This window comes from Ursus americanus, chromosome 9 (genome assembly GCF_024610735.1).
Source record: "Ursus americanus isolate L20-20 chromosome 9, mUrsAme1.1.p, whole genome shotgun sequence".
Classification (NCBI taxonomy): domain Eukaryota; kingdom Metazoa; phylum Chordata; class Mammalia; order Carnivora; family Ursidae; genus Ursus; species Ursus americanus.
In genome coordinates, this window is record NC_142135.1 from 19,501,450 (window position 1) to 19,529,133 (window position 27,684).

The 27,684-nt window shown below is 43.3% G+C and overlaps 1 protein-coding gene across 1 annotated transcript in view; it reads left to right on the forward strand.

Moving 5' to 3' along the window:
* Positions 1-3,845: 3,845 nt before the first annotated feature.
* Positions 3,846-27,684, forward strand: part of ENPP2 (ectonucleotide pyrophosphatase/phosphodiesterase 2) — a 107,292-nt gene continuing 83,453 nt past the window's right edge. Inside the window, 2 exon segments of the mRNA XM_045805743.2 lie at positions 3,846-3,991; positions 3,993-4,115. Coding sequence (XP_045661699.2) covers positions 3,869-3,991; positions 3,993-4,115 — 246 coding nt within the window. The 5' untranslated portion in view covers positions 3,846-3,868.

Below are 27,684 nucleotides of genomic sequence, written 5' to 3' on the forward strand. Positions count from 1 at the left end.
AATATTCCAGAAATATCAATTCTAGAATAATTCTGTGAATATCTGGAAAACCATTAAGTCATACGATTTAAATTGAGGAATTGTGTGTTATGTGATTTATAACTCAATACAGCTCTTAAATAACAAAAATCAAAAACAAAAACCAGAAAATAAACATAGGGTTATCTCTTTAAAAATTCATCCATGTGTTGATCTGTTGATCTGTGAATTCATTCCACAGTATCTGTGGAGTGCCATCTCTGGATGGGAGTCTGCTACACATGAGGGAGACAAGGAGCCTCCCCACCGTCTCTCGCCAAGAAGAGTCCTGACACAACAGCAAGCCTTCTCTCACAGATATAAATGCAAGGAGAGAGGAGGCTCAGAGCTCTGTGGGCACACTGGGGTGACCTGGGAGAGGGTGTGGTATTGAGCCCAAACCTAGGCCTTACCAGGGAGACCAGTGACAGATAGCCAAGATGGCGTAGGGGAGGTGGTCTAGGAAGAAATAGCAGCATGCAAAAGCTTGGAGAAATGAAAGCACAGGTGAGTGTCTTTTGGTTTGTGTGCCTGGATAACAGCCCATTGTGTGGAAAGACCAGGAAGAAGAGGATTGCAAGATAAGCAGGAGCTGGGTGACACCATTTTTTGAATCATTCATTCATCCATTCATTTCCTTATGGAGCCTCACCTATGTATAAGGCAGAAGTTAGGTCAGTGGTATCAGGGTTGGCTTTTAGAATTGATTGGAAAGCTTACAAGAATTGATAGCTGGGTCTCGCCCCAGAGTAACTGGTCTTAGGGTGCTTTGGGGATCAGAATTTTTCAAAGCTCCTCAGGGAATTCTATTTGCAGTCAGCTCTGGAAACCAGTAGGCTGTATAATGGAGATGAAAAAAAAAAAAGAAAAGATTAGAGCAAAGATGGTCCTGGCACTTGGGAGTTTATATTCAACAAAGGTTTTCTGAGAACCTACTAGGTACACCCTGGACACTGGGAATACAGCAGTGAATAAAAGAGTCCCAAACCTCATAGGCATTCAGACTAGTGGAAGGAACAGAAAATAGACAAGCAAGCAAACAGAGGAGTCTCTCATTAAAATGTGAAATAAATAATATGAAGTAACTAAAGATTAACAGCCAACAGTGAGGGAGAGGATGGTTCTTTAGATTGGCCAGTCAAGGATGGTCTCTTTGAGGTGACTTTAAACTGGGTTCTGAAGGGAAAAACTGGCCTTCGAAGATTCATGAGAAGTATGTTCCAGGCAGGTGGCGGGTTGTTTGTGTGTGTGTATGTGTATGTGTGTGTGTTTATTGTTGTTGTCATTATAGGGAACAGGCACATATTCCAGCCACGTTAGGAAAAAGGAGTTCATTGTATGGAAGAGACTTGAACGTGTTTATAGCTTATGGTGTTTTATTTATCCTTTTATGCCCAGAATCAAAGGTGCTGACTGCATGTTATAGTTGTTTTTATAAATGTTTATCAAATAAATGAACTAATGAAATCAGTAGAGAAGAAACTGAAAGATAGGGTGATGGTTGATCAAAGAATGTTCCAGAGGAAATGGGAAGAGGGGGATTCCAAAGCACACAGAAGGAGGGGCACCTCTGAGGTGGGAGGGAAGGAGCTGGGGCAGGAAATACGATTTCTAGTGCAGAGACAGGAAGTAGTGTTCCCTCCTGATCTCTACAGTGTTCTGTCAGGGGAGAAGAGGTTGTTTGCTCAAAGGGAGCCAGGTGGCAGTGAGCTCAGAGTTCTGAGGAGGTGGGAAGGGTGACTCTGTGTAATTGGAGAGATAGGATGGTCAGGGACATTTGGAAAGATCACAAGTGTGGGTGTGGGCGCCCAGGCGAGGCTGCGGAGCACGCGTAAATGGTGGTACCAGTGGACATGGCTGTGTGGTGACGTGTAGCACTAGCAGATAACTGCATCTCAGGGGGGTTGCAGATAGATGGGTATGGCAGTGGTTTAGGACAAGGAAACGAACAAACTCCGAGTTTGGAAGGAGCGAGAGATTGAAACTGATATTAAAGTCTAGACTGGGTCATTAAGGAAGTCACGTCGAAGAGCTGAGAGATAACAAGGGGAGAGAACAGAGCACAAACCTTCATGAGTCAAAGATCAAGAGTGTGGTGGAGAGAAGGGAATGAGAGCACTGGAAGGGACGAAGCTCCTCGTTTTGTCCTTGTTTCCTCATTTCTCCGTGGTAGGCACTGCGCACATCCAAGTACTTTAATAGAACAAGAGCGACCTTTTATTGAATGCTACTGTGTTTTAGAAGAAAAGCGAAAGGTTTTACCTACATAATTTTATTTTATCCTCCTAGCAGATACCATAACCCCCATTTTACTAATGAGAAAACTGAGGCTCACTGAGGTCAAATAGCTCGCTTCTGTTTTTGTAGTGAGGAGGAAGAACCGCACGTGTCTGAGGAAGCTAATGTCCATCGTCCAAGCTAGGTTGGTCGATCTTTTTTTCTTGTGGGACAACATATGACTCTTGTATCCTTTTCATGAGCGCTGATAACCCAGACCAGCTGTATTAACCCATTCAGCACTGCAGGATGATGTCCAGGTTCTCTAGAGTGATACAGGAGGCTGGTCAGAGTCCAAACCCACACCCTCCTCTCCAGGCTCAGCCTCCCACACTGAGCTCCTCTGCCTGCAGGAATTATTTTCAGTTGCCCAGGGCACCGGGTCGGCTTTTGTAGGTGGTATTCGGCTCAAGGGATGTCCTTCCTCCTCTTCTTCTCCTGGCTGACTTCTTATAGTCCTTCCAGAATGAGTGTGAGTATCACCCCCTCTCCCCTTCCCTAAGCTGAAGAAAAAATGAGAGCGATACCACCCGACACACCGGATGTCTCCAGGGCAGCTCTATAGACCATCATTGCTCTTCTCCGCACAATAAAATTGTGGGATATTGACTCCTTGTTCAGGGCTTTGCTGACAATCCCACACCCCTGTCCCCTTTCATCATCTGGAAGGAAGGACCCAGAAAAGAGAGGGGAACAGGCCCTGACCATCACTGGTGATGGACTGTTGTAGCAGCCTAAGGAACCCATGGTCTGTGCCCCTAACTCAGAGTGGCCAGGCTGGTTCCCATAGCCTCCTTTTAGCAGCGGCTAAAGGGAAAAATCAGGCAATTAAAATGTACTCAATAGATTTGAGACATCTGTGGATATCATGAACCAAAACAGCTATTATATTATAGCAATTTCTAACACTTCCGTAATTCAAAAATTAAATAGTTGCGGCCACTACTACTATAGTACATGTTATAATTATGTGTTACAGTGTGTATGTTTTATAATTGACTTTGAGCTGTGGGTCACCCAGCAGGGAGGTGGGTACTTTGTGGAAGTGGCCAAGCTGACAATTTAGAGGACTGAGATTTCACTTTCTGGTGGGATGATTGGGCAAATACCCTACTTTTCTGGAGCTTCTGTTTCTTTCTATGTAAGATGGTAGTAATCGGCGAGGCTCCCCGGCATTGTTTGAGAGGCCAAATGACAGCAGGATTGTGAAAAGCGCTTTGTAAACTGTAGCATGCTCTAACGGAGGGGGGAAATGGTGGTATTATTCCCAAAAATGTTAGAGGAACTTATCCAGTATATCTCTGTCCAGGTTTAACCTGGAGGGGCTAATTCAGGGAACTCAGCAGCAGCAGGGCAGGAAACTGGTGCAGCAAAACCCTTTTGGAAGCAGGGGAAGAATCCTATGGAATGAAGGAGAATGGCAAATCAAACCTCATGGAAACTCCTTGAAAGATTACGGGATGAAAAATTAACTTGGCACTGTTGGGGGTGGGAATGTGGACGGCTGCCCTGGATGCCCCCATCTTCAGCCTCCGGACACTTTCCTTCCCCAAAGCCATTTTAGTCAAAGGTCATGTGTGAGTCTTGTCAAAGGCCAGCTTCCAATGGAATCATTGTCCCCCGGGACAGCGGCCCCCTGACTACATCTGCATTGGAGAAATCCCAAAAGCAAACGGCCCAGTGCAAACAAGAGCAGCCCGGGGCAGCCGTCCCGGGGCAGAGCTCACAGGTCCGCCGGCCCGCAGCAGAGGCCGTGTCCGCAGCGCCGGGGCCGGACCAGACGCCCAGACGCCCGCAGCATGACCCGCCGCGCCGATCGGGTACGGTAGACGCCTCTTGCTCTCTCTCTCTCTCCGTCCTCCATTGCTGGGGCTCCCGAGTCCAAGCTGCTGTGCCGTCCGCCCGGGAAACCTTGCAAAGGGCCTCCGGATTTGCCGGAAAACGGTCCCTGTTGGGTTCCGTTCCCGTGCACTCAGCTGGAGCAATTTCCAGGCGCGCAAGATGCAGAGCTGAACTCGTTTCGAGTTTTCGTTGCCAGGGAAATGTGTGGGTTTGTAAATACCGTGTACCTCGTCTCTGGAAAACGAGCCGGTGGGACTTGCGGAGAGGGGTCGTGGACGAGTCTCCGTTCGCCCAAGGGCCTGAACCAGTGCCCAGCGGGAGCTCCCCCGGGCACTGGCAGGCTCAGGGTGCTGTGAGCCGTCTCCTCCCCGGGCCGCGGGCGGCTCCGCGTTTTGTTTATTACCTGTTGCACAAGGGCTTTGCAGGAAGGATGGGGATTTTTAAAGCCATCTGTTTCAGTCATGTTCTCTAGGATCCTACACTTGTGTCCAAAGGAAAGAGAATCATCTCGCAGATGGAGGGAGCCCCTTCCGCACGGCCGGGACCCCTCCCGGGCTCCACAAAGGAAAGATTTGATTGGCGTGCACACAGCGGGCAAGCCAGTCTCTCTCGGCCCTTTGTACTTAACTATTTGAACAAGTCTTTCAAATGGATCTGGCTAATTTTGGATAAGCGTTGAGGGAGTCCGGGGTCTCCACTGAGTAGGGGTGCTTTCGATCTGGACTTGGAAATCTCCCAGGGCAAACAGAGCAGGTGGGGAGGATGGGAAGGGGCAGTGGGCACAGCCGGTGGGTCAAAGGGTTTCCACTGCTGCCCTGCCACACTCTGGTTTCATTTTAACAGGTTAAGCCCAGAGCCATTTCTCACTGATAAAGGGAGTGAAAACAAAAGCCTTTCTAGCGCTCAGCAGGACGGAGAGGGAAGCCGGCGGTGGTATTTGTTGATGTATTTATCTCATGCTCAGATCCATGGAGGATAGGAGGTTCTCCACACTCCAGCTGGTTAGATGTTAACGGAGCTTCCGCTCTTCCCCATCTCCATTTTGTCCTCCACCTTCCCACCAAACTTTTTGAGAGTGGGTGACGCTGGCTGTCTCCACTCCCTCAGGACCCAGGGACTGCTTCACACCCCTTTGGGTGGCATCTACCCTGGCTTCTGCAGGCAGAGCTTGGTCAGGGCCACCAGAGACCTCTCTGAACCCGAGAGCAAGTTCAGCTTTCTCTGGCTTCTCTGTGTCGTTTTGAACCCTTGGTCGTCCCCTCCCCCACCCCCTCTTTATCTCCTGACTCTGTCCTGGATTCCCTCTGAATTTCTCAGTGACGATTTAAGGCCTTTAAAGGTCTCCCCTTCAGCAGAGAATCCTCGATTCGCTTCCCTTTTCGTCCCCTGGGAAATCTCATCTGCTCCCAAGGCTGCAACCATTACATACAAATCTGCCACTTATTCTGATCTTTCTCCTAAATACCAACATTTTATATGAAACATCTCCACTTTGATGTCCTGGGGATCACCTTTAGATCAACGTGTTCTAAACAGAACTTGTCTTCTCCCTCCTCCTCCTAGGCCTGCTCCTCTTCGTCCAGTCGCCACGACTCAAATGGCATGCCCCGGGTCCAAGCCAGACACTGCAGCATCGTTCTAAGTAACTTCCTCTCTTTCATCTGCCCCTAATCAGTCCCCGAGTCTCTACTGCACCAAGTCTGTCTTCTACCCGCTTCATACAGTTCACACACATCCCTGCGTCTCCATCTTACCTGCCGTTGTCTTAGTTGAAGTCAGTACCTCTCCACATTCCATTCGAGTCACAGTTTCCCACTTGTGGGCCAGTCCTACCCATCCCACGCCCTCTATCTTGTCACCCAACACACTGTGTCCAATGATCTTTCTAAAATGTAAATCTCATACAGATCTTTTCTAAAAAGCCTTCAGTAGATTCCTCTTTTTTTTCCATGTTGTGCCAGTGTGCACAGCTTCTCCACAACGGGCCTTTTACCCTGCCCTGCAATCTCATCTCTTATCCTTTCCTTCCTCTCCACATATTATGCACATTGTTTGCAAATTTAGGCATATTAAGCTATTTATGAAACGTGACTTTTCTCCTTGCCCTTCTCTTGGGTCTGTGTCTCTATTTTTCCTTGAAGACTCAGCTGAGAGCTACTTTCTCTTGGAAACTACCCAGACCATCTGCTCCCTATCCTCCGGAATGGGTTAGGTGGCCCTCCCATATTCTTCCAGAGCTTACTTTATTCCTTCTGTCAGAGCATTTGCCATTCCTTCTTGCACATATCTATTTATTTGTCTGTCTCCTACTGGCCCGGGAACGCCTCAAGGGCAGGGATCAGCCCTTTTTGTCTTAACATCCTTAGAGCCTATTACCTGGACCCAACTGGGATGCTCAGTGACTTTGTGTGAATTCTTGTGCCATTCTTGTCAATGGCTATTATGTTCAGGCATTGAATAGGACGAGAGAGATACAATCTATAAATACGGTATGGTAAAGGATGAAGAGCGAAGGTCAACCATGACTATCAGGAAAAGGCATGGTCTTCACCTTTTCAACAAAGGAATGGTTTAGACTTTCCCCCAAGTCTCCCAGCTCACTCTCCAGTCCACATCTCAACTCATGAGTTTCTCTGATTACTCCCTGCACCTACCTAACCTTGTTCAAGACCCGGAACAGCTGCAGGAAGAGCGATTTGCAGGTTTGCTTTGGGTTTGTGAAGGCGAAGGAATCCTTTGCAGCTGGAAGCCGGCAGGGGAAGAGGGCCATAGGGAAGATAGGTGGGCTTCTAGGAGAGTCTTTTGATTAAGCTGCTACCAAAGACACAAGCTGGTATCATCTGATACCAGGTCTGCAAGACCTTGGAAGGGACCAGCAGAGGAGATCTCTAAGGGTGGCTCAAGTGTGGGAGAGGTTTTGGGAGACTAGAGAGGAGAAAATGCAGCTTTGGTTTTCCAAAAGGGAAGTATGTGAGTCTGAAACTCTAGATGGAGGTGAGTGATGATTACGTTCGATAGAGAGTTATCGAAATTGCAAGTTGTTCTTGTTTGGAGCCATGGTTCTTTCAAGATCTGGATGGACATTACTCTTCTCAGTAAAAATGGACAAGATGCAGCACAGGGCACTTTCTGTAAACTTTCAGGAAGTTCATACAAGTCCACTCTTGGATTCCTTTGAGTTGACATGAACCTCAGGTTAAGAATCTCTAGTCAAAGGTTAAAAAAAAAAAAAAAAAAAAAGAATCTCTAGTCAAAGGATTAATTCATTCGGCAGATATTTGGGAGGGTAGGTGGTGATTAGTAGGAGCCAGCATACATCCAATTAAGCATATTTTCTCTTTTGAGAGGATCCCAGTGTAATGTGTGGTATTGAACCTGGAGTCACAGGACCTGGGCTCACATTCCTGCTCTGGCGCTCACTAGTGTGTGACTTTTTCTCTGAATCACAGTTGTGTTATCTATTAAAAAGGAATAATGGGTGTTGGGAATTTTAACTAAAATAAAGCACCTGGAATAGGGTTATACCTAATTATCACCAATCAGTTCAAAACCTTGACTTCAGGAAGGGCCCAGATCTTAGGATATTCTTGGATTAGAAGGATGCATGTGGGCTAAATTACTACCTGGTTAAATGTGTTTGTTAAAGGCTATTGGATTAACAGGTGGATGTCTTTGGTGGTATGTTCTGGGCTCTGTTCTTATCCCTCTTTTATTCAATATCATTGACATCCATGAAGGCATGATACATTGATCATACTTACTTAGAAAAAGGCGTAAGGATTAGGAGCGCAAAAACTATTAATCAGTTATAGTCTATTTTGGCTTTTTGCATTGTGGGAAGGTATGCAGAAATAGATATAAAATGTATTGTGCATAGGTCATAAAAGTCAATTGCAAAGCATTGGGTGTATCTGTGTGGGGAAGTGAGAAGTAGAGAGAGGAAAAGGGAGAAAGGGAGGGGAAGAGAGGAGGGGCAGAGAGGCAGGGGCAGGAAGTGACAGAGGGAAAGTTTAAGATAAAAGTCATGACTTCATACAATTAAGGTTTAGGAGTTTAAACTGACAATAAATCAATAGTGAGTGGTATCCTCTAAAATAATGTTAGGTTTTATTTTAAAAGGTATAGAATATAGATCATGGAAGGTGACAGTCATTCTTCTCTGTATTGTGCAGACCATATCAATTATATCTAGTTCTGGGTGATACATGTTAACCCATTAGCATTTTTAAAGCATTTATTATGTACCCATCATTGTGCCAGATGCTAATGATAACGGTGCTAAAAAAGTTAGACTTGCTTTCATGGAGTTCACAATACAGCAAAGGTATTAGAAGAATAAGCAGCTGATCTAAATTCAATGTTATACTAGCTTTAATAGGGGAAGCTTATGTCCCTGTGGAACTACTTAACAAGGAATATTTAATGCAGACTTAGTGGGACCAGGATAAACTTCTTAGAGGAAGTGATATTTAAACTGAGACCGAAAGGCTGAGTTAGGATTCTCAAGGTGCAGGTGGTGGAGGGAAGAGAGTTCCAAACGTAGGTGACAGTGCCTTTAGTAGGCTGAACTGAAACGGGGAGGGGGGGGGAGCAGAGAGATGAGGGGATGAGAAAGAAGAGAGAGAGTGGTGGTAGGGCCCGGACCTTCATGTGGCGGAGCTGTAATTGATCCCTAGGACAGATTCATTAAGGGAATCATTAAGGTTATGAGCAGGACAGGGTCCCAACCAGTTTTAAGTTTTGGAAAGATCATTCTGGCTGCAGAATGGACACGGGGCTGGAGGGATGGTTGGTGAGGGGAGGTGTTGTGAAATAAACAAAAGAGGATGGTGACCCCAACCCCCATGGTAGAGGGAAGAGGACAAGAGTAGAACAATTAAGCTTACTAGGAGATACAAAGCAAATAGAGACCCCCTGTGGGAATGCTGTAGGAAGGTGGCTGCAGGACTTCTCCCTGCCAAGGGGAAGACCTAGAGGGCTCTGATGTCTGTCTCATCTTTCACTCTCATGTGGAAGAGAGATTAGCATTGTGCTTGTCTCTCTGAGGTGACAGAGCTGGGCCAAAGGAGTGGGAGATACAGGGAGATAAATTTCACTTTAATACAAGAAGGAGTTTTCTAACAGAGCTCTTCCAAGCAATGAGCATTTTGTCACAGTGATATTTGAACAAAAACAAACACTTGGTAACTATTCTTGGAAGAGTTGGAGAAGCAGGAAGAGAGGAGGCCAGGCTGGGTGGTCATTAACATTTCCTTCCAACTCTGAGATTCCAGGATTCTGCGTGTAAAGTTCCAGTATCTCAGCCTGGCATTTAAGGGCCGGTGTGATCTGGGCCTTTGTAGGGTGCCCATAGGTCCTGGTTTCCCTGAGCCTGCTGTCTCCTGGTAGCTCTTGAGCATTCCCACTTTCACTGCTGAAGGGTCTTGGTTTGAACAATAAATTTTCTGACCATTCATCCCCCTAACTAATATTCCTGCCTGGTCCCCTGGCATCCTGTTAGAAATCCTAGGCATGAAGCATACTGAACCATTTGTTAGTTTCAGAGGAGACTCGGCCTGTTGCTGCATGTTTGTTTACTTTTGCCCTTTCCTATGTCAAGAACACCCCTCCTCTGTCCAGCCTATTTACCTCATTGAGAAGATACTTTGTCATCAAGGCCTGACCTAAATCAAATGCTGAGTCCTTCATCAGGGCTTCCTTTAATGTCCTAGACTGCATTATAGTGTCGAGTACATAATTATTTTTATACTTATTTTCTCCTTCTATTATCCCCTAGAAGTCCAGTACCAACATCTATGAAACATACAGTAACCCTATGGTATGAATGGTGCTAGGTCTAAAGCAAGAACCTTTCAGAAGGAAATTTCCATTTATTAAAAAAAGTCATATTTTCATTTTATAAGGGGTACACGCATTTTGCAGGAAAAAGTTAAATAAGGAAAGTACCCAAAAGAAACAAAAAATTGTCTACAATCTCAGTACCTGGAGATAAAAGCATATTAACACATGGGTGAATATCTGCCTATACTTTTATGCGCAAGTAGTCTTAAAATCAGAATCATGCAAACCCTTCTGTAACCCATTTTTCACTTAACAACATACCAAGAGTATTACCCCATGACATTATATATTTTTCAAAAACGTGATTTTCAACGCGTGCATTGTGTTCCATTCTGCTGTCTCATGATTTGTTTAACAAACTCCTCTTGGTGGACATCAGGCTGTTTCTACTTTTTTGATGGTACAAATAATGTACCCCCTGAGACAGATACCCATGCACCCATATATCTGTTCTATGTGGAACATTTATAATTTCTAAAATGACAAGACAGTTTATAACAAAAATAAGGATACTGAGTTGCTAAGAAGGTAAGAATTTTTAAAAAAGTTTAATTTTACTTTTATTTTTTAATTTTTAAAATTTTAAAAAAGATTTACTTATTTAGAGAGAGAGAGAGAGAGAAAGCACGAGTGTGGGGCAGGGGCAGGAGAGGGAGAGAAAGAATCTCCAGTTGACTCCCCACTGAGTGTGGAGCCTGGCATGGGACTTGATCTCATGAACCTGAGATCATGACCTTGAGATCACGACCTGAGCCAAAATCAAGTCAAACACTTGACCAATAGAGCCATCCAGGTGCCCCTAATTTTACTTTTAAAAACTTTATTCCTATTCCATGTTATATAGATGTATAATATATAAGATTTTTTTATTTATATGTGTATATATACTTACTAGCTTTTTTAAATTTAATGAAAGCCTCTGATTTGGAAATGTGTCAACAGTCGGTAAGCTTGATGCAGAAGTGAGTGATAGCTAATAAATATGTTTCTTAAAGAATTGAGTTTGAAATCTAAAAACTTCCACATCTCTGTATCAGTGTGACAAATTTTTATTCCCAAGCTAAATATAAGGAAAAATGATGACATGTATGTTACAGGATAAAGGTAATTCTATAAAAAGAAGGACACTACCTAATGTTTTGCTGTCTAGAGAAGGTATGTAGCCATGGCTTTAGATCCTTATCCTGAAGTAAATAATTTATCATCTTAGACACTCAGCAAATAGGTAGGTCTCCATTGTAGAATGAAATGTTTTCATCTGAGAAGCAGGCCTTGATTAGGAAACATCGTGAATCAGTTTGCTGACTTCTTAACAAAATTAATGAAAGATGTCGTCATGCATTAAATTGTGTCTCTCCCTCGCCTCCCAGTTGAAGTCCTAACCCCAAGTACCTCAGAGTGTGACCTTATTTGGAGGTAAGAATTGGCTTACATGATTATGGAGGCCAAGAGATCCCAAGATCTGTTGTCTGCAAGCTGGAGAATCAGGAAAACTGGTGGTGTAGTTTAGTTTGAGTACAAAGAATGGGAGGCTGATAGTGTAAGTCCCGGTCTAAGTCCAAAGGTGTGAGAATCAGGAGCATAGATCTATGAGGGCAGAAGAAGATGGATGTCCCAGCTTAAGCAAAAAGAGCAAATTTGTCCTTCCTCCACCTTTTTGTTCTATTCAGGACCTCAGTGGATTGCATGATGCATTGGTGAGGGTGATCTTTACTCAACTGATTCAAATGCTAATCCCTTCCAGAAACACCCTCATAGACATACCCAGAAATGTTTAACCAACTACTCGGTCATCCCTTAGCCCAATCAAACAGGCACATAAAACTAACCATCACAGGGTCTTCACAGAGCTAATCAAAGTGATGTAAGGTCATCAGGGTGGGTCCTAATCCAATAGGACTGGTGTCCTTATATAAAAGGGAAATTTGACGCAGAGATACACATAGAGGTAGGAGGATGGGGAGAAACACAGGGAGAATTTGGCCATCTACAAAGCCAAGAAGAGAGCCTTGGAACAGATCCCTCCCTCACAGCCCTTAGAGGGAACCAACCCTGCCAACACCTTGATTTTGGACTTCCAGCCTCCAGCACTGTAAGTCAATAAATTTCTGTTACTTAAGCCATTTAGTATGTGATACTTTGTATGGCTTAATACAAACTTAAATTAATACAGATTTCAGGAGCGCTTAATTCCCCGGCATGATTTCACCTGGTAACACTAAAGACATTTTTTCCTCTTCAGTCATCAGAGATTCTACTGTTATTCATAGGAATGACAGATGACAGTATATTGCTGTTCCCAGCTAGCAAAGCATTTCCATATTCACAATCTCCTTTGACCCTGACCAAAGCATAAGAGATGATAATTCTTATATCTCTGTTTTAGGGATAGGAATCGGGGGTTCTGAGAGATTCCAGGTTGCACAGGTTAGAAGTGGTAGAGCTGAAACTCAAACATAGACCTTTTGATACTAAATACTAATACTTCATTACTTTCACCTTCATGGGCATGTCTTTAATGTCTGAAAACATATGGGTTGTGGCATGCTGAGCCACATTTCTCTTTCTCTCTCTCTCTCTCTTTTTTTACTAAATCCCCTGAGAAAGATTTTATAATCCTACTTGTTGGAGGATATCTGATGCCTGAAGGCACCTACTCCTCCCACATCTTCATTATCAAATATTTATCAGGAATTTAGGCACCCGTGTTTATGTGTAAAGAATACTTCTTCTCCACTCAGAAGCTTTGTTTACTGACAAACTGGGCTTGCGGTACACAGTTTGATTGCTGACAAATCCAATTGCAAAACTTTGGATGTGTTGGATATAATTGGGTTTTTCCATCATTAATACTGCTCAGATATTAATTCAACAGAGTGACGTGAGGGGTGCTCACGGTTTCCAGAAGCTGCTTGACTTTAATCAGCAGTAACAAATGCAAGATTATTGCACTTTTTCCTTGGGTGACCTAAGCTTGTTCTTGGCACCCGTGAGCGCAGAGCTCTGGTTGTCTCATAGTGTTTCAGTGGCTTCTACCCAGGGGACTTATTAGTTTTGAACCTTGGGGATAATTCCATAAGAATGTAATTCTTTTCCTCCCTGAAGGAACAGAATGTTGCTTGTGTTGGGTTATTCCTGTTGTGGGACAAAACCAGTGGCTTCCAAATTGTGGAATCATAGAGGTCCATAGGTAAGTTTGTCAGATTTAGGAAGAAACAGACAAGCAAAACAAAACAGGCCACAATAACACCAGGAAACCCCATGATTCCCCAGTTAAATACCAACTTCATAATCAATGAATACCTCTTTAGTGTAAGTGTGTCCTCAATATTGAAAATACTAAAAGACGATAGTCTCCGGCAGCCCTATACCTATAGAGTAATACTAGGGGTAGAGTGTTGATAATTTTTCAGTATTTCCAAAAAGCCTATGAAAGTTATACGTTTACCCAAGTAAGGCTTCAGAGGTTCCTGACAATGTTAAATCTGCTTGATTTCGGTTGGGATTTTTTTGACCTGACTTGAAAGCCCTGGTCATCTCATGCTGAAACCATAATTATACTATCTTTTTTGATGACTTGTTGTATGCTAGGGATCATGCAAAGCACATACATTATCTCGTGTAATCTTCAAAACCAGAGTTTGGCAAATTATAGCCTGTAGGCCAAATCTGGTTGCTGCCTGTTTTGTAAATAAACTTTTTCTGGAACCCAGCCAACCCCCTTTGTTTCTGTAGAGTCTGTGTGTGCTTTCACGCTACAATAGCAAGTTGAGTAGTTATGATAGGGATCACTGCATGGTGTGCAAGACCTAAGATATTTATGATCTGGCCCTTTACAGAAAAAGTTTACCTGCACCTGTCAAAACCACCTTTGAAGGAGTTACTGTTATTCTCATCTTCTTTAGAATGAGAAAAAGTGAAGGCTAAATAACTCAGCAAGGTCTCACAGCTCTTAGGAGGCCAGTGCCTTAGGCGTGAAGCGACTGGGGCTTCTCACAGCTCTTAGAATTCAAACCAAGTTCTGTTGAATTCCAAAACTTCTGCTCTTTCTACAGCTAATTTGAAGGCTGATTGTAGATTACATTTGTCCTAAGTGGGCTTAACCATGGGGAAACTGATTTATGATTTCTTATTAAATGCCATCCCTCTCCAAGACAAGGCAGATGGGATGCATAGTGGTTCAGTGCTCAGGCTCTGTTGAAACCCCATCTCTACCGCTTCAGTCCTCTGTACCTCTGTTTCTGCCCTCATAAATTACAGATGAGAGTACTACCTATAGATGTGATTGTTACTCAGGTTAAATGAGATGATGTCTAAGAAGAAATTAGAAGAGAACAGGACATGTAGTCCACATGACATTTGTTATTTTTAGCACAAATCACTATTATTTCAAACTAGGGGTTAGAAAAGAGTTTGGGAAAGTTGGGGACATCTGCCATGGCTGGTAGACAGAACACCGCAACCAGGAAGCCTACAGAGCACGGCAGGCCCTGCTTGTTGGATGACAGCTAGGAAAGATGCTCTTCCAGCCTCTCTGTGACAGATGTCTTTGGCCTGAGCATGTCTGTTCGTCCTTGGCTGGCCACGTTGCCTTGGGAAGGCATGTTGTGAGATGTTACAGGATGTTCATCCAGGGCTCGCTGGATCCTAAACCCCTTATTACTATTACCCCTGATTATTTATAGTCTTCACATCCACTCCCAGTGGCTCTAAATTGACTAAAAATGTAGTCAGCCTGCCAGAGAATGACCTTCCTAAATAACACAAGACAAGCAATTTTCCTAAGAAACACCTCAATCTATAATTTGATCCTTAGGCAAAAACAAGAAAGAAAAAAAAAACCCAGTTTTTTACCAGTATTCTCACCCTCCAAAGTGAATTTTTCTGTATGGAATCACTAGGAATAAAATTTATATGTAAAACATGTGAAGCATATTAGAATAGCCTTGGTCTTTTGAGGAGATAGGGGATAAAGTTGTTCCCTGAGAGGGATGAGAGTGGCAGGCTTGAAAAGCCTGGAAAAATTTTCGACGTTGTATACAAACGCTTGAGTGGCTAGTCAATGTGAATTGACTAAAGACACGGCCGAGGCCCCGGAGGCTTTGTTCAAGGGAGGTGGTGTGTGTGGACGTCAGCAGCAGGGGTTTGCAATTTCCCCAGCATGTCTTGGGTGTGTGGGGACAGGGACAAGAAAGTGGCATTGTTTTTCTAAGGTTGAGGCTTTGCGCTCTGCTAGAATCTAGAGAATTCTTGAGAACTCTGGCCTTGGGAGCCAGGCTGGGGAAGGACAGAAGGCGAAGGCCCCAGCCAGCCCTGCTGCCATTTCACAGACAGTACAGCTGCAGGACATGTGCCTGATCTGTTTTCTCCTGTCTGAACCCTCCACACTCAGGTTACCATTTCCTTCCTCTTTCTCCACCATCCTCTTCCTTTGTTAATTTATTCAACCAATATTAATTAAATGTCTCTGTGTGCCAGGCACCATGCTAGGCTCTGGAGATAACAGGGAAGGGGCATAGACTCGCTAATACTCTGGAGCTTACAGTCCAGTGGGAGAGACACACATGCCAGGAGTTAGGGTAAGTATTGCAAGACAAAAAGGTGAGGGGAGACCAGGGAGCAAGCAACACGGTCAGGGGCTCTCTGAGCTGAGAACTGAAGGCTCACGAGAGCAGACGAGTCTGATGTGTTAGTTTCCACATTCATCCAGGTAGAAAGTGGCAGCACTGAAGTTCGAACCTAGGTTCAAGCCTGACTCTAAGAACTGTCCACTTTTCCCTAAATCTTAACCAAAAAAGAATCATACTTGCTCTCAAAATGTTTCCATTTAGCCGTGTTGTATTCCCATGAAGCAACTTGAACCGCACGAAGGAAAATCACTCATTCATTCACCCGGTCTGATCATCGACGAGGGGTTAGCCACAATGTGCGTGTGAGTGCGAAGCACAGCTGTGAGCAGCACTGCTGCGAGTGCTGAGGCAAGCATTGTTAGGCTGGAGTTGACGTGATGCAGAGAGTCGGCATACCCTTCAAATTCATCACAATGCCTCCTTGAGTCCATAGGATCGGCCTTCATTAAAATGCAGGCCATGAGCATCCCACTTGTTTATTCCTTTCATTCCTAAACAAACAGCAGCCTAAGAAAGAGGCCAACGAGGCAATGCAGGACACAAGTCCGCCTGGGAATGCAGCTATTTCCAAGAGGTTGGGCTGATGCCAGCAGGTTGCCACTGCACCGTGAACTCTGCTGTCACTTGGCACTCTGGGGCTCAAGGCTAATATTGCCTACCGTGCTAATTACACACCGGGACCCGCTGCCAAGCAAGGCTGAGACGGTCTGAATATTAGAGGGGGCAGCCATCTTTCTGTCTGTCTGGGAATTCGGCTGGTCCAGATGCAGAAGGTTCGACACTTTCTATACCAGATGCTGGAGAACTTTCAGGAATGGTGGAGAGGTAGTCCCTGTCCTCAGAAACTTTCAGTTCAGTGAGAATTTTGGACAGAACAAACACAACAGACGGGGCAAGGTGTGGCAGAAAGATCAGGGACTTTGAGCCATTCAGACTGGGTGTAAATCCTTTCCCCACCACTTCCTGTGTAGCTGTGAGCTAATTATTTCATCTCTCTGAGTCTTGGTTCTTGACTCATAAAATAGGATTCTTTACTTCATGTGATTACATAAGGTCACTACATATTACCTTCATAGATGGTAATTATTATAACCGTTGTTATAGCTATTATTGTCATTATCAGAATATGGCAGATTCTTGTTTTAACACTGGATGACTTTTGGCAAATTATTCAAACTCTTTATCTGTAAAGTAGGATAATCCTAATGGCTTTATTTGTGTGGTTCAAGGGCTAACTACGGTTCTCAACGTTCCCACCACCCTGTTTTATTCTTTACTCATACCTCTTATCACTAATTGACATATTTGCATATTTTACATCTTTTCCCTCCAACAAAATGTAAGCTCCATGAGCAGGCATTTGGGTTCTTTTGTTCATTGCTGTGTCTTTTCTGCCTGAAACAGTATTTGCTGCATAAAAGGATGACTGAGTGAATGTGTGCTAAACCCTATGTTAAATGTTTGGCCCGTGGTTGACTCCCGGTAGGGGTTACTGTGCTCAGTGCCATTATTATGATCAGAATGTGTTGTGCAGTGAGAGGAACCCATACAGAAAGTTTGCTCCCAGCTCCGTCAGGCGGCGATCTTTGTCCTTAGCACTGACATCTCATCAACTGTGTTGTCGTTGGGCAAAACAACTGGGTCATTGTCAATAGTAAGGTCACATGAGATTAACTGCAAAAAGAAGAGTTAGAGAATTTTTGTCAATTCTCAGGAAGAAGGGGAAACAGCAGCAGAAAGGGAGAGAAGACTGGGAAAAGGAGAAAATAGCATCTTTTGCAAAGTGCTCTATTACATGAGGCCAGCGGCTACAAGGCTGTGACTGAGCTCAGCCAGCTCCAAACCTTGAAGGCGTGCAGAACCAGCTGCTCGGTGAGGGGACACAAAAAGAATGCACTGGTAGAATGGCTCCAACCTGCAGTTGGGGCCAAAATGAGAAACTGTTCTTTACAGAGTCAGTTCTGTGTCTGAACTCTTTTCTTTTTTTTAAAGATTTGTTTATTTATTTGAGAGAGAGGGAGTGGGGGGGGGGTCAGAGGGAGAGGGAGAGAGAGAATCTCAAGCAGACTCCATGATGAGCACAGAGCCCAACACGGGGCTCCATCCCAAGACCCTGAGATAGGACCTGAGCCGAAATCAAGAGCCCGATGCTTAACTGACCGAGCCAGCCAGGTGCCCCTGTATCTGAACTCTGAAAGGCACTAAGAGAAAAACTCCTCACCTGCCCTCTACATGTGAGATTGGATGACTTTTTTTTTTTTAAAAAGTAATAAACTAAATGAATCATAACATAGTGGACTATAACAGAAGTCCTCAGAAGCTAGACTCTAGTTAGGCAGCCCAGAGTTTGAATGAATTTGCATGAACTTGGGCAAATTACTTAAACTTCTGTGAGCCTTCTCTTCTCAAGAAGAGAAACCAATATGTACTTTGCAAGACTGTTGAGAGAATCTCTGTGCAATGTCTGGCGTATTCTATGTGCTCAATAGATGGTAGCTGTTATTATTATTGCATGAACTTGGGCAAATTACTTAAACTTCTGTGAGCCTTCTCTTCTCAAGAAGAGAAACCAATATGTACTTTGCAAGACTGTTGAGAGAATCTCTGTGCAATGTCTGGCATATTCTATGTGCTCAGTAGATGGTAGCTGTTATTATTAACAATTAATACCACAAGGACCTTTTTACTTAATCCCCATAACAACTCTGTGAGGGAGGTGTTGGTAACACTCCCGTTTTACATATTTGGAAGCAGAGGTCTAGCGAGGTTTCTTAACTCAGGCCACACAGCTAGTGAGCATCTGAGCTATGACTCTAACTAAGCCCGACAGCCGAGGATTTCAGTAATTAACAAGTTGTATAACATCTCTCATTAGAGCCACAGAAGTTTAGTGGGACGTTGTAAGGTCCAGAACGTCTGCATTCTCTTGCATAATACTCTAGTGGCAAGCTGAGGTCATTGTATTTCAACTTTGCAGTGGCTCTCTGTTTACAAAGGCTTATAAGAGACCTATAAGGCTAGGAGAGCGGTATAAGGTCAGCTCATTTTATGCCTGTCTTTTAGAGCTACCCAGAGTAGATTGCTTCATCTCTTGCTTAAGTCCATCAAATGGTTTTGTGAAAGGTGTTTCTCCTTTGTTTAGCCTAGCCCTGACCAGTGTTCTCTTTCATTGACATAAATTAAATTGTGCATGCCAATTATATGCCTATTACTATATGTACATTTCCTTCAGGAGATGAAATAGTAAGAACAAAGTACGTATAAGGATCCTTACCTTTCCTTTTGATTTATCCAGAAAAAATAGAAGTGAATTCTGGTTATTTAATTTAATTTGAGTAGTTATTTTCTGCTCATTACAGAGAGAAAACTCAGCTCCCTAAGAGTTTATTTTTTTAAAGATTTGTTTGTTTGTTTATTTACTTGTTTATTTGAGGGGGAGAGGGGCAGAGGAAGAAGGAAGAGAGAATCTCTAGCAGACTCCCCACTGAGCAAAGAGCCCGAAGTGGGGCTCGATCCCACAATCCTGAGATCATGACCTGAGCTGAAATCAAGAGTCGGATGTTACCCAGGAGCCCCACCCTAAGAGAGTTTGAAGAAGAGAGGAAGATAATAGAAGCCTAGGGTTGGAGGATGTAAAATGTTGTGTAGCCCATCTTCCTCTGAATTTCAATACTTTACCATAATTCCTTAACAGCCTGTTCATGAGTAATGCCTGTGAGTTCATTTTTTGTAAGAGAACTCTGGCAGCACTGATTGCTAGAAAGTGCCTCTTATGAGATGAAACTTGCTTCTCTGTAACTTCTAGTTTTGCCTGAGGAAGTACACAAAATAAAACTCATATGTCTTGTATTGCCCTTAGAGTATTTGAGAGAGACAACCACACCCAGCTTCTTCTGTCATTTGTGCAAGGCACCCAGACTGCATAGGCTCTTCAACTATTGGCCGTCGGGGAGCTCATGAAATATCCATTCTCTAAAGACCAGTTGGATGAGCCTTTTGAAACAAATCAGATCATGTCACTGCCTGATTGAAATGCCTCCCCACCAGCAGCTTCTCATCACACCCAAAATGAAACACAAATGCTCCACTGCGACCTGTGAGGTCTTGCATAAACGAGTACCCAGTAGCCTCTTTGAGATCATCTGGGATTGTTCCTCCTGCTCCACTCCCCCCAATACTGGCCTTCCTGAATGGACTGGGCTGCTGCTACCTTAGGGCCTCCCCACTTGCTATAACTTCCAAGACACACCTGGTTCTTCCCTCACTTTAGATTTTTGTTCAGATGTCATCTCTGCAGAGAGACCTTCATTACCATTCAACTGAAAATAGCTGCTCCCTTTACTCTCTGTTCTCTTGCTCGGCTTTGTTTTCCTTATCACTTATCAATTACCTGGCATTATAATACATTTCTTCTCTCACTAGAGTGTGGGATCTTGAGGCAGAGGCTTTGTTCTGTTCATCCTGAATGCCTGATGCATACTAGGTACTCAATAAAAGTTTGGTGAATAAGTAAACGAATGAGTGAATTAATGAGTGGGTTGGGTAACATGGGCTCCTCATCATCCTAGTCATGCCTTTCTCAAGTGGTGACTTACTAAGACTTTTTTTAAAAAGATTTTATTTATTTGAGAGAGAGGGAATGAGAGAGAGCATGAGAGGGGGGAGGGTCAGAGGGAGAAACAGACTCTCTGCCGAGCAGGGAGCCTGATGTGGGACTTGATCTCAGGACTCCAGGATCATGACCTGAGCCAAAGGCAGTTGCTTAACCAACTGAGCCACCCAGGCAGCCCATGTAGACCCATTAAAACGAGACATCCAAAGTGAACCCAATCCAGATGGGAGTCCAGGCTGTGCCAGGCTCAGCTGAGCTTTTTTCTCCTGGATTGGGCAGTAATTGTCTACTAAAGGAACCCAGGATATAATGAGGTCATTGAGAGCTGTGGCCAAGTATGGACTTCTATAGAACCTGCAGGTAACAAAAACTCCCAGCTCTCTTTTGCAAAAATTGCTATCAGAGAAACACCTCAAGGGGCAGGAAGATGGATCTTGTCTCCATTCTGCTATTCAAATATCCTGTGCAGAAAGATAATCTCAGGAGTATAACTGGCAGAATATATAAATTATATCTATAAGGCATCCAATAAAAAATCTGCAAGACAAGAGGGCTCTCTGGTAGTAGAGTGGAACAGAGCTTGAGTGAGCCAATTCTCAGCATCCCCCCCACATACCCATTGCATACCTCTATGACAGAACTCACCAGAGCAATCTTAACAAACTGTTGACTTCCATATTTCCCAGTTAAAACATGCTTTTTCTCTCAATACCCCTGATAGTCCTGGGACAGAGTGTGCTTTTGATAACCATTAGCCTATGTTGTAGTGAGTGCTCATGAACTCTGCCTTGAATCAATATTATATGAATTTGTAAAACTTTGGTTTCTCAAAGTTGAGGGCAATCGCCTGACAATGACCGGCCTTCTGTCTGATCTCCTAGGAGCCTTGAAATGACATGGCGATGATGCTCATGGTTCTGGTCAGTCACTTCCTCATTACCAATGGATTCTTTTTTTTGGGTGAGAACTACATCAGCATAGAATAGAAGTTAATCTTTGGTTTCTGATATATTCTGAATTAGGAGGCATTATCAAGTATTAAGACTTACAAACATTTATCAGATTCTCTACTCTTAATAGACTCACATTTCTCCCAGCAAATAGTTAACATTCCCATTCCTTTTAGATCTTGCCAGTTTTATAATCCTCATTAGGAAATCATGGAGGAAAGAGGACTCCCCCACTTAATAGGTCCTTGAACATGGGAAGGTTGCCTGGTATATTTGAGCTTGTTTTCTCATATATTGACAACGATAATACTGTGAAAGTTTTAAAGAAGATTAAATAAAGCAATACATGTGTATGTAGATGTCTCTAGTATGTTGTCTGGCAAAGGACAGGCACTAGGAAATTATTAGCTACCACTTATGGAGTGTCTGGTCCATGCCAGGTGTGGTACCATTCATGCATACTTGTTTTCCCTTTCCCTCCACCCTGTCTGAGCTGTCATGATCTCTCCCAGTCACAGGTACATTAGCTCTGTGACCTTGCCTATGAGCATCCTTTCAGTTCTCCTGATCACAAAGTACGAAGAGTGAGTGAGGCTTGGTTCTTCTCACAGGGCTTTTTTTTTTTTTTCTTTTTAAAGAAGTGTTTTTCAAATGCAAGGCATTTTTTAAAATCGAAGTGTAATTGACATATAACATTATATAGTTTCAGGTGTCCAACAGAATGATTCTATATTGGTATGTATTGCAAAATGATCACCACAGTAAGTTTAGTTAATATCTGTCAGCAAACATGGCTACAGAATTCTTTTTCTTGAGAACTTTTATGATCTTCTCTTTTAGTGACTTTCAAACATACAATACAGTATTATTAATTATAGTCACCATGCTGTACATTACATCCCCATGACTATTTTATATCTAGAAGTTTGTAACCTTTTGATCTCCTTCACCCATTTTGCCCACTCCTCGTCCCCCGCCTCTGGGTCTATGAGCTTTTTTTAGCTTCCACCCATTAAGTAAGTTCATTCCGTGTTTGTCTTTTCTGTCTGACTTATTTTACTGAGCATAATGTCCTCAAGGCCCATCCATGTTGTTCCAAGACATTGTTCTTGAATTCCCACAACTGTCCCACAAATTCTGATTACAGTTTGTTGCCATTAAGATTCAAGCCCCTTGAGATCTGTAGGCGAGAACTGGGTTTTCATTTTATCTTAAAGTAAAAAGGAAATAGGAAACTTGATTAAAGTACTACGGCAGAGGCCCCAAAGTACTCTGAAAGAGATCCTCCTATTTTTAGGAATGTAAGGGGTTTCATCACACACAGGGGCTGGTTAAAATTGGTCCACACCACGACTCAAATGCTTCAGTCCCTGTTAATTGAAAGGTTTGGAGGGTAACTGAGGTGACTCTGTACACAGCTTGGAAGGCACTGACCTGAGAGCTGAAGGTCAGGGTTAATGTTCCTTTCCTGTGGGTCCAGATGCTTTGGAATTTGCTTCACTGCAGGGATAATCTCACTAGCTCTCTCTTTTTTTTAAGCAGCATTTTTTGAGATATAATTCATAAACCATACAAATCTACCCTTTTAAACTGTACATTTCAGTGGCTTTTATTACTCTTGTGGAGATGTGCAAACATCACCTCTATGTAATTTTAGAATATTTCATCACCCCCAAACAAAACTTCATACCCAAGGCAGTCACTCCCACATCACCTTACAGCTGCTAATCTACTTTCTTTCTTTATGGATTTGTCTATTGTAGATGTTTCGTATAAATGAAATAATACAATATGTGGCCTTTGTGTTTGGCTTTTTTCACTTGATTTTTTCAAAGTTCATTCATGTTATAACATGTATTGGGACTTCATTCCCTTCTATTGATGAATAATATTTAATTGTACTGATATATTTAATTTAGTTTATCCATTCATCAGTTGATAATTCTGCTGCGAACATTTGTGTACAAGGTTTTATGTGGTCATATGTTTTCATTTCTTTAGGGTATACCTAGGAGTGGAATTGCTGGGTCATATGGTAACTCTACGTTTAACATTTTGAGGAACTGCCAAACTGTTTTCCAAACTGTTTTCCAAACCTATCAATAATATATAATAATATATCAATAATATGATATAAATATATCAATTTTTTTTCATACCCTTTCCAACACTTGTTATTGTATGTTTTTAGTTTTAGCCATCCTAGTGGATGTGAAGTGGTATTTTATTGTCTTGATTTGTATTTGACTAATGACTAATGCTGTTGAGCATCTTTTCATGTGCTTATTGTCCATTTATTTATCTTCTTTCTAGAAATGTCTATTCCAACCCATTAAAAAATGTAGGTTATGTGTTTTCTTTACTGCTGAGTTGCAAGAGTTCTTTATATATTTTGGGTGCTAGGCCCTTATTAGATGTATGATTTGCAAATATTTTCTCCCATGCTGTGGACCACCTGTTCCACCTCCTTGCCATCTTGACAATAATATCATCCAATCTATGAACATGAATGTTCATAGATTTATTTAGGTCTTCCATAATGTATTACAATGACACTCTCTAGTTTTCAGTGTACAAATCCAATACTTCTTTTGTTAAAATGATTCATAGTAGTTTATACTTTTTTTTTTTTAAAGATTTTATTTATTTGACAGAGATAGAGACAGCCAGTGAGAGAGGGAACACAAGCAGGGGGAGTGGGAGAGGAAGAAGCAGGCTCACAACAGAAAAGCCTGATGTGGGGCTCGATCCCATAACGCCGGGATCACGCCCTGAGCCGAAGGCAGACGCTTAACCGCTGTGCCACCCAGGCGCCCCCATAGTAGTTTATACTTTTTGATACTATTGTAAGTGCTATTGTTTTCTTAATTTCATTTTAGATTGTCCATTGCTAGTGTACAGAAACACAACTGACTTTTAAAAATATTTAGCTTGTATTGTGCAACCTTCCAGAATTTATTTATTCTAATAGTTATTAAAATAGATTCATTAAGATTTCCATATACAAGTTTGTGTTGTCTGTGATTGGAGATAGCTGTATTTGTTCCTTTCCAATTGGAATGCCTTTTGTTTTGTTTTCTTGCCCAATTGCTCTGGCTAGAAGTGCAGTGTTGAACAGAAGTGGTGAGAGAAGACGTCCTTGTCTTGTTCTGGATCTTAGGGAGAAAGCATTCAGTCTTTCACCATTAAGTATGATGTTTGCTGTAAATTTTTCATAGAAGTCTTTTCTCGGGCAGAGGAAATTCCCTTCTGTTCCTAGTTTGTTGGATGTCACTAGCTCTTGTTTGCTTGCAAGGGGAATCACAGAAATAGCAGTTTTGCTTCCTCTCCAAGAGGGTCCCATTGCGCTGCTAAGCCTGTGATGATGCCGTTCCAGTAGCAAGCATAAACTTCCTTTGAGGTTTGTGTTCAAACAAATTTCTTGAGTAGAAGCTCAAATTCTTGGGGCTTTCCAGTCCAAATGGAGGGTCTTTGTCATCGTAGTTCAAACTCATGCCTTCAAGGTTGTCCCCAGAATCACCTCACCCTTTGCCAAATAAATGCTGCTCATTTTCTCTTGAGGTTGCAGAGAATGTGACAAGGGTGGTTTGTAACATTTCCAACTTTAATCTACTTATAATCTCTCTAAAAGTCAAGGAATTTTCCTAGGACCTATGTCACTACTAAGCACCTATTATGTGCTCAGCTCTTTGCTGAATGCTGAGAACATGATAACAGATGTAGTCTTTAGCCTCCTGTACATAATAATGGCTAATATTTGTACGTTTTCTATGTTTCAAGCAATGAGCTACTTGCTTAACATGCATTTTGTCAGTTGCTCTTCATATCAACCCTGTGTTATAAGAACTCATATTATTTTTGTTAATAATCCATAGCCTTGGAAAAGGCTATGAGTTGACTAAGATTTGGATGAGCCCCATGGAAAGAATAGGACTTCAGAACCGAGGAATAGCATGAGGAGATGTGTGGAAATTAGCTTGGACTTGGAGAAGGGGAGGTGGCTGGGGGGACAGTATCCTGGCTCCCCCCCCCCCCCCGGCCGCCCACTTTAAAGTAGAGCTGCTCCAAATTTAGATGTTGGTATTCATTTTGAGATTTTACTTGAAAATAAGGTTTTAATGCTTAAAAAAGGTTACAAATCACCAAATTCACCCAATAATCCTGCTTTACAGATGCAGAAACATGGGCCTGAAGTGACCCAGCTAGTACAGCAAGAGAGCAAGAATTGAAATTCAACTGAAGTTCCAATTTAAATTTCTTTTCTTTCTTTTTTTTTTTTAAGATTTTATTTATTTATTTGACAGAGATAGAGACAGCCAGTGAGAGAGGGAACACAAGCAGGGGGAGTGGGAGAGGAAGAAGCAGGCTCATAGCGGAGGAGCCTGATGTGGGGCTCGATCCCATAACGCCGGGATCACGCCCTGAGCCGAAGGCAGACGCTTAACCGCTGTGCCACCCAGGCGCCCCCCAATTTAAATTTCTTAATACCAAGTACTTCCTTCAACAAACATTTATTGTCTGCCTATTATATCCCAGGAAAGATGCAAAGCTCTGTGGAGTGCAAGGATGACGGGTCCCTGAATTCAAAGAGATCACAAGGGAGAGGCCTAAAAAGGGATTGATAGACAATAACGGAGCAGAGCGGAGGCGTCCATTGCTCTGTGTAGAAGAGGCAAAATCAGGGAGGGTTTCACAGAGGAGTGACACCTGACCTGAATTTCTGAATATGTTGGAGTTTACCAGGGAGATTTGGTGGAGAAGGGCATTCTAGGCCAAAACAACAACATATATTAAAGAATAGATGTGTGAGAAGGCATAACTTAATCAAGGCACAGCAAATATTTCTTTAATTAAAAAATTTACCATTTACTAAACATTCTTCTGTGGCGGGCATTGAGCTAGGCAATTCACACAGATTATTCCATGTAATACTCTTAAGAATCCTATGATCTGGATACAGATGAGAAAACGGAGTCTTAGGGTGGAGAAGCAGTTGGCCGAAGGGTAATGTAAGGTCTCACAGGTAAACAGTAGTACAGCTGGGATCTGAATCCAGGGAACTTACTTTTGGATTTAGAATCCCAATTGCCTTGCCAAGGAGTTTGGATTTTATGCTTTAGGTCAGTGGTTCTCAAACTTGCAACAGAGTCACCCAGTGGGCTTGTTAACATAGATTCTGGGCTCTACTCACCCCGCCCCCTGAGTTTCTGATTGGGTAGATCTAAGGTAGGACCTAAGAATTTGCATTTGTATCAAGTTCCTAGGTGATTCTGACTCTGCTGGCCCAGGGATCATACTTGGAGAACTGCCGTGATAGGGAGCCACTGAAGGTTTTGAGATTGGGAGGAAAATCATCAGATTTGCATTTTATGCTGGGCTCTCTGGGCAATGAATGGGAATGAATTAAGAGGCCTCGGGGCTCCGGGGGGGGGGCGCAGTTGGTTAAGTGGCCGACTCTTGGTTTCAGCTCACATGGTGATCTCAGGGTCATGAGACTGAGCCTCTGCATCGGGCTCTGCGCTCAGCGTGGAGTCTGCTTGAGATTCTCTCTCCCTCTCCCTCTGCTCCTCCTGCTCATGTTCTCACTCTCTCTCAAATAAATAAATAAATCTTATATTAAAAAAAGAGAGGTCTTGGGGCACCTGGGTGGCACAGCAGTTAAGCGTCTGCCTTCGGCTCAGGGCGTGATCCTGGCGTTATGGGATCGAGCCCCACATCAGGCTCCTCCACTGTGAGCCTGCTTCTTCCTCTCCCACTCCCCCTGCTTGTGTTCCCTCTCTTGCTGGCTGTTTCTATCTCTGTCGAATAAATAGTAAATAAAATCTTAAAAAAAAAAAGAGGTCTCAAAGAAAGGGTGTTTGAAGGGGGTGGAGGGTGTAAACAGCTAGAGCCATTGGTTGTGAGAAAAACTGCCCACGTGTGTCCCAAAGAATGAAGATGAGGGGAGAATCTAAAATATTCACATCGGATGTCAATTTAGATATTAGTGACTGCTCAGCCAGCTCTGAGAAAGGATGTAGCAGGAATCAGTAACTAGAACCTGTAGACATGGTGTCTGATAAGAAAGAAGAGACGCAAGGATTGCAGCAGGTTTTCACGAGAAGGAGTGAAGTTGGAAGGTGCGTTGGTTGTCTGGGCAGCTGCGTTCTTCTGCACGTGTCGACTCGAGGCCCTCGTGTGGTGTAACAGAGGGACGTCATACTAGAGTGGGAAGGGGACAAAGCTGACTTAGGAGACCTGGTTCCTGGACCTGGCTTGGAGATGTCACTTATTCTGGGAGCTTCCGTTTCTTCATCTGCAAGTGGAATGGCCAGTAGCTTCGCAGCCTGCAGGGGTGAGAGATGGGAAGGCAAAGGGTGAGCCTTCAGCTCTGTGGTAGAGGGCTCTTTTGCAGTCACCTACGCAGCCATCCGTGCAGTGCATTCCTCCGCACTCCGTACAAAGCAGACGCGCGCATGAAAACTCCCACGAGCTCTCGCACGCGCGGGGAGCCATCTAGCAACTGTTAACGACT